Source organism: Aphelocoma coerulescens, chromosome 6 (assembly GCF_041296385.1).
Source record: "Aphelocoma coerulescens isolate FSJ_1873_10779 chromosome 6, UR_Acoe_1.0, whole genome shotgun sequence".
Lineage (NCBI taxonomy): Eukaryota > Metazoa > Chordata > Aves > Passeriformes > Corvidae > Aphelocoma > Aphelocoma coerulescens.
Window position 1 is genome coordinate 23979487 of NC_091020.1, and position 14640 is coordinate 23994126.

The following is a 14640-nucleotide window of genomic DNA, read 5'->3' on the forward strand; positions in this document are numbered from 1 at the left end:
GTCCCTGAGCTGCCTCTTCGACCCCAACCACCTGCTACAGGGTGGAGACCGTGGTGTAAGCTCTGCTTTACCCCATCTCCCTCTGCTGCTGCCTCTCCAGGCAGCCCCTGGGGTACTGCTGCATGTGGTCCCTGAGATACACCAGAGCTGGCACCTTCAGCCTGGAACTCCTCAGCTTTTGCAACAGGGTTTGGCTCCTTTGCTACGTGCATCAGGATGGTGAGTCCATGCTGCCGCAACTGAACTCTAATTCCCAACAGAGGGATTAAAATAGAGCCCCGGGCCAGCTGTTGAGCAATCGTGGAGTTCACTGCTCGTGCGACAGTTGCTCGGTGCTTCCCCCACGGAAATCTTTGCCCGTGCTCCGAAGGGGTGTGTGTCATTTCCCGTCTCTTCCGCTGACCCGAGGGCACCCGTTCTGCACCGCTGGCATACGGGCAAAGGGCTGGAATCAGCTCCTGGTGTTTACTCCTGCCTGAGCTTATTCCTGTCATCACAACTGTGCCAAACTATAGCTGAGCCAAGGAAAAGCCTTTCAGCCATTAGCTCAGTCGCCGGGTTTGAAAGTGAACATCTCTATTGAGGGGTGAGGCTGCCCAAAGCTGCTGGCAGTATCAGCATCTCTGTGGGTGCTCAGGGCCATCCCCATGTGTCCCTCAAATCTGCCCCTCCATGCATGTGAGCTTTGCAGCCTAATCCAGAGGGTGGGGGCAGTGAGAAGCAAAGGGCATGTGCGTAGTGGTGGGATGCACCAGCAAGTCCCAGCTTGACCCAGATGGAGACCAATCCCTCCCTGACTCTACTCTGAGCAGTCAGGAAAAGGCCTTTCCCTCTTCATTTCAAGCCACAGAATTACCCTGTGTCCCTTCCTACTTCCAAATGGGCAGAAAGCCCCTGCACCTCATGGTCCACCCATGGTAGCACCTGCTGCACAAACCACTCCCCTCAGCTGGCACCTCCCCGTTCAAGGGGTTCCCGTGGGCATTGGTTTTGGTATGAATAGAGCAGAGGGTCAGTGCCTGGGAGGGCTGGGCTGCTCCTGCAGCACTGAGCATCCCCCAGCACAGCTGTGCCCCTTTCTCAGACACACACACTGAGGAGAAGCAGTTTGGACCAAGGGATGGGTGACACCTGCACACAGAGCAAATACATAGCTGGGATTCTGAACACACCAGCCAATACCAGCCTCAAGTGGCAGAAATTGTGTTTCTCTTACAGCTCTAGCAGGTTTACAGAGCTCAGGGCTGACCTGAAGCTTTGCAGTGACTCCAAACAACAGGATATGTTGAAGCAGTGGAAAAAAAAAAAAGAGCCAACTTGAGCAAAGTTTCCAAAGAAAGCCGCGTCTGTCTGTGCTGCTTCTGGGGTGAGAGGTGCCAGAGTCTTCTTGTGGCAGTTCCCAGTTGCAAAAATCTGTGTCAGCTCAGTGCCTGCCCTGTGTCAGAGACATGACAAGCTCTTTGCTATTTTTTCCCCTCTTGCAGATGGAGACACAGCCGGCTGGAGCCAGGGGAAGCTGACTCGCACTGGCTGCTTGGCTCTGAGAACTGAATTCCATAGGCGTTAAAGCCTCCAAAATGCCCTATGGATTCAGTTCTGCAGCTGGGCAGCAACTGAGCCTCAAACCTTCAGGAAGAGAATGCAACTGTGAGCTATTCCTACAAGGAATATGTAAATCTTTGCTTCTGCACAGAGATCAGATTAGGGATGGAGGCGAGTTATGGCCATCACAGAAATATCTGCTATCAGAGAGCTACTGGAGGTTTGTAGCACGTCTTCCCCCAAGTGAAAAAAAAGCCCAACTACAGAATGTTTTCTTCCCTCTGAAAGTGAAATGGCACTTGAGAAAATAAATACATTGCTACCTCTTGTTGTACTGCATGCAATTGTGAGCCTCTGCTAAAAATACACATTGTCAGAACAACAGCCTGGGTGTGCCCAGCAATCTCCTGTTCAGAAACCCAGGCAGCAAAACCAAACAAAACTTTGGAGAAGATAAACAGGACAGGATGAGTAGAGTTAAGGGTTATGCCCTCTGTCTCCCCATGGGCCCTGGAGATGACCCCAGCAGAGACACATATTTAGAGAAAGTATTTGTGTAGGCAATGGGCTCTGTTTTCACCCATCTATCACATACCTCTGGGAGAGCCTGGCTGTGGGCCCTTGAGTTTTGGGGACATTTCCACTATGACATAGTGTCATGCTCCCACCAGGAATCTAACAGCTGGAGGATTGGCATTTAGGATAAGTTACTGTGCAAGTCCTTGTAATTTATGTAGCAGCTCAACATCACCATATGGCAAACCCCATGCTCCTTCTCACCTTGCCTAGAAGAGCTGGTTTGCATCTCTTCCAGGATCTCACCTAAAGCAGCCCCTCCCCATGGCAGACAGCATGCAGTTCTGACAGCTCAGCTGTGTCCCACAGCAGCTCCAGGGGATGGGGAAGAAACTCCTTCCCACAGCCCACTGGGGTGCTGCAGCACTACGCAAGGATCTGATGCATGAATTTTGGGTTCGGTGCCCAAAGGAGCTGCTGCTGGAAGGACAGGGAATGCACCACCAGTGCAAGGGTAATGCAGGCATTTAACTGCACATCCCTAACTGGGCAGGACAGCCTGCTCAGCCACGGAAGAGATTAAAAAACCCCAACAAACAAGCAACTAACCCAGCAAGAACTGCTGCCTTTTTCCTATATGGGGTAACCAAAAGTATAACTGATTAGCCAGCACTCATTAGTGGAGGCCTTTTCTAGCTCATGCAGCAAGTCCCACTGCCCCTGTTTGCAACACAGCCAAGGAGCATCAGTTTGGTCCAAGGTTTCTACAGCAGTTTTTCTGGTTCAGCCCTCTTGCAGCTTTGTCTGGCAGCAGAGTTAACACATTTCCAAGAAGCTAGCTGGGGAAGGGGATATGCAGACAGTTGCTGAGACACTTCAGCAATTGGTTAAACAAAACCTGTTGCACTAAGTTAAAAAAAAAAAAAAAGTAAAGAAAATCCACTTTATAGCAATTCAGAACAACCAAGAGCCTCCAAGTTCACCCTTGCAGTCTCATTTGCTATGCAGATGGGGAACATCTCATTCCCTCCCATGTGGGAGGTCAGGGGGAGAGACTAGGAGGCTAGAGGGGGACAGAGAAGGTCCACTATTTCTCCTGTATGCCCATAAAGTCCCTCCTGATCCCCAGAGAATCTGACACAAAAACTAGGGCAGGGCAGGATACTGCCAAGCAGCCATGGCTGGGCATGAACCATGGCAGAAGCTCTCCCTAACTTCACAAAAAGATGCTAGATCTGATCACAAGTTATTCACAGGAGAGACCGATGTTAGGTAGTTAACAATCAAAAATGTAAGCATTTGCATTTGGGTTTTTTTATTGTTTATAGTAATTAAAAAGGTACAGAAGTTTGCAAGGAAGTCAGACCCAGCCCCTCACAGCCCTCCAGGCTTCCAACACAACCACCAAGCTATGGAAGTACCATGGTTCACACAACTTCAGTAACCTCATTGGAGAGCCAGCACCTCCAGCCAGAGCCAAGCTAGACCCAGAGCAGGGCCTCAACAGCAGTTTCAACAAGGACATGTGGCCAGGAGCACTGAGCACCGTGTTATCAAGGGTAAGAGGATGGGGACACCAGGATCTTTTGCCAGAGTGCAGGGAAGTGCTGCATACAGGCCTCACATGGTGATTAAGCACAATGATATGGTCATAAACAGCAGTGACAAGACATGCAGACAATTGCTCTTTAGAGTGTTCAAGAACCCCTGTGTCCTCTGGGATGTGCACTGCCCTCAGCATGGAGGAAATTCAGCTTTTATGTCTCCAGGAAGGGAAGCAGCTTACAGGCCCTTCCCCTGGACAAGGCAGGAAGAGGCCCATCTTCTCTGATCAAGGGCTGCTGTTTGGAGATCCCCCACCAGGCTGTGACCAATCAACCAAACCAGTGGAAATCAAATATTCATTTCAAAACCAGGACCAATGAGCTGATCCAACAATCAGGTGTCATGTGGTTTCTTCACAGGATGGGCTTGTGCATCAAAAAGGGTAAATCTGCCATAAGATTGTGAAAGATGGGGAGCAGTTAAAAAAAAAAATCAACAGGAGTGGTGGCATCCATTGCTTGTGTTTCTTGCCAGCTACACCAAAACCAGCTGCCAGCTGGCTCCCATGAGGGTACTGCAGCATCTATCCATTGGCTGTCTGACTACCTCAATGTCTCAGTTTCTTTTTCTTCTTACGGTTCCGGTCTTCACTGCTGTCATCTGCCTCGCTGGCACTGGGGGTCACAGCCCGCTGGATGACCTTTTTTTCCACTGCATATTCCTGGTCTTCTCTCTTGGGGTCTCCCTTGACCAAGAACTCTCCTTTCCGATAGGATATGGAAACATTGGTCCGGGGGTAAGTGCCATAAGCCCTCCGGAGATCATCCTTCACAAATTCTGGGAGGTCTTTCCTTGGCCCAAACACCTTTCCAAGCTTCCCCCATTGAAGCTCCCCTCTCATCGTGAAGCCTTCTGGCCAAGTGTCTCGATACTGATCTGACCTCTGGTAGGCAGCATAGGGATGGTAATTTGCATAGGGATTGTAGAGAGGGATAGGGACCATGGGAGGGAAGTGCCAGGCATGGTATGGATGGACATAGGGATTGGAGGCACTATAGAGGTGATGATACTCCACCTGACCTCCCACGTAGTCAGGGTAGCTGTTACGGTCCACCACAAAGGTGATAGGGCGACTGTAGAAGTTGTGCATGTGGATGGGAGGGAACATCACAGAGCTGGACACGTCCTCTGCTCTCCCAGGCCGCAGTGGTGGGTAGGCATAGGCAGAAGGTGGGATCATGGCTGGGTAATATTCCCGTGGCACAAAGCTGGACTGGTACATGGTACAGGAGCCTGGGGTTTTACACAGGAGACACTTCTCTGATCAGTTGCTCAAAAGCTGTGAGGACAGGAGGGGAAGAGAAACAATTTACATTGGTTATATACATTCCAGGCTGAATAAGGAAATTCACTTAGCACTGGAAACATAGCAACTAATTAATAATTAATACAAGGAGCTCCCCACAGCTTTCAGGGGCAGTAACCTACCAAGAACAAGTAGAGCCACATGGCCAGTGACTGCCTGTTAGCTGCTCTGCAAGACATCATTTAACCCACATATCTTGAAGTTGCAAAGATGAGAACAAGCTAACAAAGACCACTGAGGGCAGAAAAGTCAGCCTCATATCCTCATTACTTGAGTCTGCAGTGCTGGGAGGCAGCAAGACACTGCAAGAAGCTGGAGGCCCTTGAGCAGGCACGAAAATGGGGAAGGCAGGCACAAGGGAAAGAAACACAGCAAGCAGGCAAAGGAAAGAGGCAACAGCCCAACCCTGCTGCAGTCATATCAACTGCTGTCCTGCCCAGACAACGAAATCTTAAGCAAGATAAAAAGATATTCAACTGTCCTTAACTCTCTCCCCATCCTCCCAAAGCCCTGCTTTTACTCTGATAAGCAAACAAAAGCTATACCTACTGTTTATTCCTAGAGCAAAATCCAGGCACACCTACACTTTCTCTGACAAGTTCTCATGTATAGGTTTCCCTTCTGGTCTCACTAGTTACCATTCACGTTTAAGTGTGCATTTACTTTGAGCAGCTCTGACCTACAGCTGAATTTGCTCCTAGCCTGCCCTTGCATTAAGCAATGTCTTTCCATGACTCATTATCCTCTCCCCTAGGGCAGGAAAGGAAGCTGTATATAGCATAGGGTTGTTTTTTTTAAAAAAAAGTTTGCTATCAGAGACAGGACAAGACCATGCACAGAACTAAAGGCAGCAAATTAGATGGTTTTTTTTTCCTGTGGAGTTCAGGTCCTGTGGGCTCCTTCCACTTCAGCCTTAACTAGAGTTGCCTCTCCCACAGAAGGAGAGATGTAAGTTCAGCTGTCCACTAAGAGGTGCCCGAAACAAGCAATGCTGGGTACTGCAAAATGGAGGTTTTACTTCTTAACCAGCACAAGTTGCTCCTGTTCCTAGAGGTTCATAAAGCACACTAGCTCAAGCCTGCTTTTGCCATGGGTTGAGGGCTAGAAGCCTTCACCCCACAAAGGGAACAGCAGAACAGCACTAGAGTATTCAGCCAAGAGCAGGCAGCACCCTCAAACAAGACTTGCAGCCTTGGAGACAAAGCCCATCAAAACCATCACCCCCTCAGATAGGAGGAAACAAAACAAAGTTCACAACCTACTTGCCTAACTTGCTCAGAACCACTACAAAAATCCAAAGCGGTGTTGTGTGTCAATGGCAGCATGAGGTGGGCACGTGGAATAAATGGTCTCCTCTTGAAAACCAGTCTCAGTACCTCTTTAAATAGCTCATCCATGCATCTCTATTGAGATCCACACTTCTCTGAAGTGCTTGTATTTCAGAGCAAGTGGTCTGCACAGAGAGTGCACAGCTATTGCATCCATCATGCGAAACCAAGCAAGCCCAGCTTACACTCCCTCCTGCTGGGTCAGTATGCTGCTCCATGCCAGTTTAGGACAACCCTTGAGAAGCTGTTCCCATCTAGTTGATGACCAGCTCTTGCTCAAAACCTTCTGTTTTGGCTGTCAGCATCATTGCTCCCAGGTCTTCCTGGCAGCTGCAGGGAGTAGGACTGACAGGCCATCTAAATCACCGGGGGTTTATCACAAGGCAGCCTGAGCACAGCTACTTAGTGCTTTGATTTTACACTGAAGAAAGATAGGGGGAACAAGCTGGTGGCTCAGCCAGGCAGGATGACCCACAAGAGGAAGCAAACTGAAGAGATAAGAAGGGGGACCAAGATGAGGATTAAGTGGGGCTAGAAGCACTTCAGGGCAGCATTGTCACATGCCCCACCACAGAAGCAAAGGCATTTCCCTGGGAGGAGGGTGTTGACAGCCCACACAGTGTATACAAGACTTGACAGCCCCAGAGGAAGTTTGCAAACCCGTCAGGGCAAGCCTTGACTGGGTGGCTTCTGCCAGGCTCCACTGCTGGCTGGCACTGCCCTGTCCCTGCCTGCTCCCGAGCACAGAGCTCTCCCCATGCCCCAGAGCTCTCGGACTACCCAGACACAGCCTTACCTGCACGGGCACAAGGCACAGAGCCCCAGCTCCTGGCTTGCAGGGCCCAGCACTGCTCTGAATGCTCAGGTATGTTGCAACAAGGTTTTGGTATGCAAGAGGCACAATGTTCCTGCCCTGCCCCTGCAGAGCTGCACCCTGGTGCTCCCAGAGACTGATGATGCAGTTTACCCCATCATTACACAACTGCCTGTTGTTCATATTGACCTTCAGGCTGCTTCAGAATCCAGAAACAGGATTTTGGAGACCACAGCTGAAGCAAAGCCCTGCTAGACTCCACAGGGCTGAGCTACAGCATGACAAACCCACGTATACAGGAGAAGAGGGCTTTGAGAACACCAGTACCAGCTTGCCTGATCCTGTCCCACGCTCACCAGAAAGAGCAGACACTGCTTCAGGGAAAACAGGGTTTGGCCAGAAGGTGATCATTTGTCAGGCTATCTGATGGCTGGAAGGCATCAAAAGCCAGATATTTGAGAAAACCAATGCCAAACACCAACATCAAGTGGTACCATTTGAGGAAGGAGTCCAATCTCCAGTTTCTTCTCCTCTTTCTCTTCTCAAGGAGACCTTAAGCACCTTCCAGTACCTAAAGGGGGTTTCCAAGAAGGCTGGCAAGGGACTTTTCACAAGGGGAAGTGGTGATAGGACAAGGGGGAATGCTTTTAAGCTGATGGAGAATGAATTCATATCAAATATTAGAAATCAAAATTCTTTACTGTGAGAGTGGTGAGGCACTGGAGCAGGCTGCCCAGAGAAGCTGTGGATGCCCCATCCCTGGAAGCATTCCAGGTGAGGCTGGATGGGGCTCTGAGAATCCTGGTCTAGTGGAAGGTGCCCCTGCCCATGGCAGAGGAGTTGGAACTGGATGATCTTTAAGTCCCTTCCAACTCAAACCATACCATGATTCACCTGCTCCTACCTCTCTTGTTTCTCCAGTACCAGCAGCCAGAGGCTGGCCTGGTCTTGGAAGTAAATATCTGACAGCCTCCAACTCTTCAGGAGCAACTACAGGACCAGAAAGGGAGAGGGGACCCTAACTGATCTGTCTCTTCAGACTACCATCCTCCTTTGCCCCACTTTCAAGCACTGTTATATCTTGGGAAAAAAAAAAAAAAAAAAAAATTAAAAATCACCCATCTGTTGCCCAGCACTTGAATGTCCTGAACAGGAAAGGGCAAAACAGCCCTTAAAGCCTGAGCTGAGCTCTGCTAAATGCCTGCCTGGTCTTGAGAGCCACTGACATCCATCAATACATGCCAGGTATTGGTGGCACAGATAGAAAGCCTGGATGGGCGGGCAGTAGGCTGTGCCTGGGGAGCCAAGCCTCCCCCAAGCCAGGGCACTGAGAGCAGTGGTTGGCAGCAGGGAGAAACAAGGGACCAACACAGGAAGAAAGGCCATAGCAAGAGACAAAGCAGCCCCTTCTTTTAAGCCTTTCCAGCAGTTTTGACCTTGCTGGAAAAGAGCTGAAATCCCACTTGGCTGGAGCTGAATGAGACACCAGGCAAAATAAAAAGGAGAGAAAATTCCAAAGATGGTCACAGACAACTAACATAAGATCATCTCTGCTTCGTGAGAACATGATACTGCAGACTATTCCCAGGGTTGCCAGAGCTGACTCCAGCAATTCCTTCACCCACTGCCCCAGTCATCTGGCCAGGCCTTTCCCTCCTCAAACATCTTGGTGCAGGTCAAGAGGACTGACACCCCAGCTCCCAGAAAAGACCTGCCAAGCAAAGTGTGCTTCACACCAGCTGCCCTACACAGAGTTGCTATGGAGCAACCAAGCAATGTTTGCAATACAAAACCAGAGAGGACATTTGATAGAGAAGCTTTTGTTTCACCCCTCTCTACTCAGTTACTACAGGTGATGAATCCACCACTAGTTAATACAGAAATGCCCAAGTCTGGTAGGGCTTTCCTAGTATCTAAAGCAGCAGAAATTACCAGCTAAAAATGCAGAAGACCATGGTTTTTCTGGACATCTCAGGGCAGTAGAACTTTACTATCACCTAGGCTAGCTTTGAACTTGGTGAGCTTTCTTTTTAGGTATTTGTGGAACACAAGAGACCACTGTGAGCTACAGAAAACAAAGGAAAGTGTAAATATTCAGCTCCACGCTAGACTGCACATATTGTAGGAGAGAGATTAAAGTGAGCCTGACTACCATAGGCACTACCAGCATACAGGTGTGCCACATGTGAAACTTCATACAAGTATCTCACATGTCTGGAGAGGCTGGTTTCACCAAGCCTTCTGTCCAGCTGAAGCAGGGTCCCCAGGTCAGGCTGGAAGTTTGAATGGGCTTAGATACTTCCTCAGAGAACATGCTGCAAACCAACTGTAGAGACACTGGGCCCACAGGAGAGGACATGGCCATCTAATTTACTGTAACTCTCAGCTGAAACTACTCTTGTCTCATTCCATAGCCCTGTGATCAGCTCACAAATGAAGATCCCATTAAGTTACCCTTTCCTTGCCACTGTTTCAGCACTCAAGCTTTCAGACTATTCTTTCTAGCTTTTTTCCTGACCTCTTCCTCTCCCCACCTTGCAAAAAACACAGATCTCCTGCCATTGCTCTGTAACAACTCTCAAGGGTACAGGGATGAATACTGCAAAAGCACCGATTTCCCCTAGTGAAAAAGATGAAGTAATGAGTTATTTCCAGTTAGTCTCCCCATTTTGAGCAGAGTCTGCAAATTTTTTGCCACCTGACAAAGCTTTGGCAAAGATTTTTTTTTTAAACCCCAAAACTTCAAGGACTGCTTAAAGTGAGATGTTAAAACTGAATGTTTTTATTCAGCTAAGGTTTGTCTTCCACAGCTCTGGTGTCAGTCCCACACACTTATCCAGCATCCTGGTAGCTAGAGAGAGTGTGTGGGAGAAGATCATGACAAAGCAGTTTCATATTTTTCCTAGTCACTTCCATCCCTTTATTACCAGTATAAGGTCATGCTTGGTTTGAAGTTTTTTCAGTAAAACTCATCCAGGAGAAGACTCCCAAGTACTTCTTGAGGAGGTGGGAGAGCAGTACAAAAAGCCACACAACACCATGCAATAACTTTGATCCTCCACCACCAATACTGATCCTTAGGACAGAGGCACTTGGCTGCCTTCCTAAATGGGATGCTTTCTCTCAGCCAGACATGCCTGGCAGCAACACAGGAATTCAAGGAAAATGCAATAGCTCATTAAAAGCTGGACCTTTTCAGGCCTTAATTTTTATCTAGAAGATCAGATTCCCATGCTAGTACTGCTTAATAATGGAAAAACTTGAATTTTGAACACACACCCACTCACCCTATAAAGATAAAATAGCACCACATTTTGCTACGCTCTCCAAGAGAGAAGCAAACCCATACTGCCCCAGCAAATTACTCCAAGAAGTGTTAAATACTTGCACAAGGGGTTACTGCATCATGCCTAGTTCAAGGTGCCAGCAGACAGTAGTGATTAACAGCAATACAAATCGATGCTGTAGAGAACAGACCTCCCCACACCACTAACCCAGTCTGAGGAACTCCCCAAGCAATGCTGGGGCTGACCCTGTTTCCCCTCACACCACAGGAGGGACCTTTCTATCAGGAATTACTTCACTGCCCAAATTCTTACAGCAGCCCAAACCAACTGGAAAGATATCACAAGCACAGCTGATACAAGAGCCCCATGAACAATCCCTTCAGCTCAGCCAAGGGGGAGAATTTAACTTCTGAAGCCAGAAGACACCAGTCTCAGCCTGCTGTTACTAGTGCAACACGAAGAAAAGAGCTCCAGCTGGCACTGGTAACTGTGGAAACAGCAGCTAATGCATATTCCAGTCAGTCACCCCTTATAGAGGCCCTTTGAAGAGGGAGTAGATCCGTTTCAGCTATTCAAAGCAACATTCCCAGAAAGCACTGAAGTCTAGTGTGGGTCTGGCATTTGTTTCGGAGGTCTGTGCAAAGCCCAGACTCCGTATGAAATCAAAACGCCAGGAAAAGGCCAAGTCATTGCAGAGCAAGTCTTTACTTGACAGCAGTTATGTGGAAACCACCCCCCTGCATAACTCTGGTCAAATACCAGTCAAAATGCAACTTGCTGGTGACAGAGAAGTTTGGAGCAGCCTCTCCTCCCTCTCTGACTGCAGCTGCTGGGCAACACAGCAGCTCTGGAGCAGCTGTGCCACCAAGAATAGAACATGATGAGTTACCACAGGGTGCCTGCATCAGCAGGCAAGGCTCTAGAAAACACCCCTGGCCTGCTGCCAAGGTCATCCTGACACTGTCACCTCTTCAGCCTCTCCCTGGGTATGTGTCTGCTGCACCAGACTATACATTTTGGACATACTCCACAGTTTCTCTTTTTCTGACATGTTCCCCTTTCATCTTAGCCTAACTTCTGTGTTATTAAAGCTCCCACCACCACTATTCTCATCTTCCCAGTAACCACTGCAGGCACTGTTTGCATCAGATGTCTTCCTCACCTGAGGTTCAAATCTGTGTCCCATGTGTCAGTATCCCAGTCACCATGGTTTTTCCTCATTTAAACCCTTTCCCAGACACAGCTCTGTATCTAGACATTGTTTTTTCTTTAGCTGAGCATATTTTAATATGTACTTCATAGTGTTCAGTCCTAATGATCCCCTCCATATTAAAAAACAGCCTGCACAGACCTGCTCCTCCTCTCACTCAAGAATTCATCTGATATCCATCATCTCCAGCCACACATGCTCTTCTTCAAAAAAGATCTCAGTATCAGTTAGCTCAAGCTTCCAAATTAAGAGGTCCTGGTTGAGCCCCCAGCTGTGACTTCTGCCCAGCTGTTTCCCTTCATATTGCAGTGTCAAGAGAACAGACTCAGGACACTAACTTATATCAAGCACACCAATAAGTCAACTAAATGACCAATAACATCATTAATGCACCAGTAGCATCTCATGGTTATTTATATCACTTTGCACACAGCTATGAAGCTACTAATCAAGTCTTATGAACCACACATGATGCTACTGAGTCACCCTTCCCTCCCACGCCACTTAGCACTAGGATGCACATCTACCCCACTTGCTCTGCCCTCCCACAACAAGTCTTTCCAACATAGACCTGATGTAGAGTCCAGCAGGTGGTTCAAGGAGCATCACTTCAGCATTCTTGTGGGCTTGGGTCTTCAGGCTTCACTATCATCCATGGACACCTGCACTCCTTCAGTCAGCTGATCTCACATTTATCTCATTTTATTCATTATTCTCTTGTTTGAGGATACACTTTTTCTGCCACATTCATGTTTCTCTAACCCCAGTCTCCTCCCAAACAGCCAATCCACCTGAATTATTTCTTCCTCATTGGTCATTTCTTCCTCAGTTTTGCCACATCCATAACTAAGCCTGACACTGCCGATATTGTTACCTTGGCAATCTCAGCTTCACGTGGTATTATTGATATGGTGCAGGTGGCCTTGAAAGGTTTTACCCTGCAAGAGCTGCTTCAGACACTCCATAATTATCTGGTTCCTCCTTGTTATATATTGTTTACTTTACACACTCCAAGACAAATCATTCAAATCCAGCTTTAATTCCCATGCCCAGCTCTAGTTACCTACCAGCACTTTCTTATCTTAGACAGCTTGCATAGCAGAGCAACATGTTTTGTACTTCTACAGCATCCCACTCTCTCAGCCACCTAATTACACGTCTTTGTCCTTGAAGTGCTCTTGGGAGAGTCTCCTGATACCCTACAAAGGACTTAATGGATCACACAGCCTAGCTCTCCAGAGGGAGTTTGTGCCCACAGTGGGTTTCTTCTGTTAACACACACCAGTGTCACAGAAAACTATCTGCATTTTAACTATTTGTTCTTTAAATACACTTAGATCCCATTCCCACATATCCTACATCAAGGATGGATATGCAGAAGTACAGAAGGCATAATCTTATGCACTTGCACTAAGTCTTCTCAGGGGATCAACACCCTAAACAGTAGGAAAGGGCAGAAAAGATTATCCAGTCCTTGAGGTTTTATTACATACAACGTATCTCTTTAGCATATAAGGGGGTTTTCTGTCACAACAGCAACACACACTGCATTTCTAGTGCAAGTTCAAACATCTGAGCTAGAATTACCCATGGGAATACTGCTCGTATTGCATCCCCAAGGCAGACAGCTACAGCATCTGATGATCTACAACTTTGTCATAACTTGAAAAAAAAAATTCCAACTACCCTCTGTCATGGTCTGTAGACAATACAGACCATAGCTCACAAAGAGCATTATTGATTTTTTGAAATGGGAATCAAAAGAAAATCTTGTGTTTCCAGGAATACAATCACTCAAAGGCTCTCCTGTGTCATTTTTTCCAAACTAGAGTGTTTAAAGCCTCTCAGCATACAATGATAACAATTTACATTAGTATCTTTCACAAGTAGGTGGTGCTAGGAACGTTACAGGGTAGAGCACTAGCATGAATCAATACTCCAGCCAAGTTATGCTACTGTACATGGACTTGCATACACATGATCAAACAGCAGATATGTTAGGGTGAAAGGAGCACCACCTCCAGAGGGATCTGTGTCTTTTGAAAAGCCAGGTAAAGTGCAGAACACCTCAGTTGTACACTGCTCTGCTACTGCAAACATTTAAGCTAGTATGTAACTGCAGAAACATTACAAAACAGCCCAGTCTATAAGTACTGAACATAGAGAGACTTTTGTTTGGCATATGTGTACTCACATACTGAGAAAAGAACTAAGATAATACCTTCACTTAGCTAAGGAACAGGAGGATGCACAACCTGATCTTAAGAAGGCAGGTTGCTTTCTACAGGACCTTCCCTGAAGTGCCTTAATAACACACATAGAGCAAGGAGATGCCCTAAGATGCTACATCACGCCTTGTGGAAGTTTTTCCTGTGCTAACCAGGGCTGTAAAACCTGCCTGCACATGCCCTTGTACCTAAAGGCAGCAACAGGAAGCTCATTCCTTCAGTAATTACACTACATGCTCAGACAGAGAACAGGGATACAGATAAAGAAACAGCTAAACTCAGCACATAAAGCCAGCATGGAAAAAACCTCAAAAGCACTCACCAAAACTTCAGGTTTTTTCTTAAGTCAGCAAAACTTAAAGAACTGCAACCTTTAGAATAACAGACTAACATAGAAAAGAGCTCCCCATTAAATTCTGTAGAAATAAACCTTCCTGTTCTCTCTCAGTTTTATTTCCTCTCCCAAGCCTTCCACTCACACTCAGCTATAACTAAGCTGGTATTTGTACTCATGACTCATCCAGGTTGTAATTAAGTAGGAAGCCATATCAGTGACTCCCATCAGCACTACTTTATTGTAAGCACCTGCACTGCCGTAGGCCTTTACAGACAGAAATCTCCACAGGGGTTTTAAATGGGTGACTCCAGCTGCAAGGTCAGCTCATCATCACCCAGCACAACAGCAGCAGCAGTGCAACTCCTTGGGGATGCTTAGGGATTCCATGGCCTTAGAGGTCTTTTCCAAACTAAATTATTCTTTGATTGGTACCCTATGCCTTGCTCTGCTGCAGGTGATCTCAAAGC

The 14640-nt window shown here is 47.4% G+C and overlaps 1 protein-coding gene across 2 annotated transcripts; it reads right to left on the minus strand.

Annotated features, from left to right (window-relative positions):
* Positions 1-3356: 3356 nt before the first annotated feature.
* Positions 3357-14347, minus strand: C6H10orf95 (chromosome 6 C10orf95 homolog). Of its 2 annotated transcripts, none has more exons than XM_069019897.1 (2): positions 14159-14347; positions 3357-4942 (listed from the first exon to the last, which is right to left on the minus strand). In XM_069019897.1, exon 2 carries the CDS (start codon positions 4883-4885, stop codon positions 4211-4213), a length of 675 nt encoding a protein of 224 aa, XP_068875998.1. In that variant the 5' UTR covers positions 4886-4942; positions 14159-14347; the 3' UTR covers positions 3357-4210. The 2 variants fall into 2 exon arrangements, with proteins under 2 accessions (XP_068875998.1, XP_068875999.1); XM_069019898.1 differs by lacking the exon at positions 14159-14347 and adding an exon at positions 12180-12398.
* Between the last annotated feature and the right edge of the window lie 293 nt (positions 14348-14640).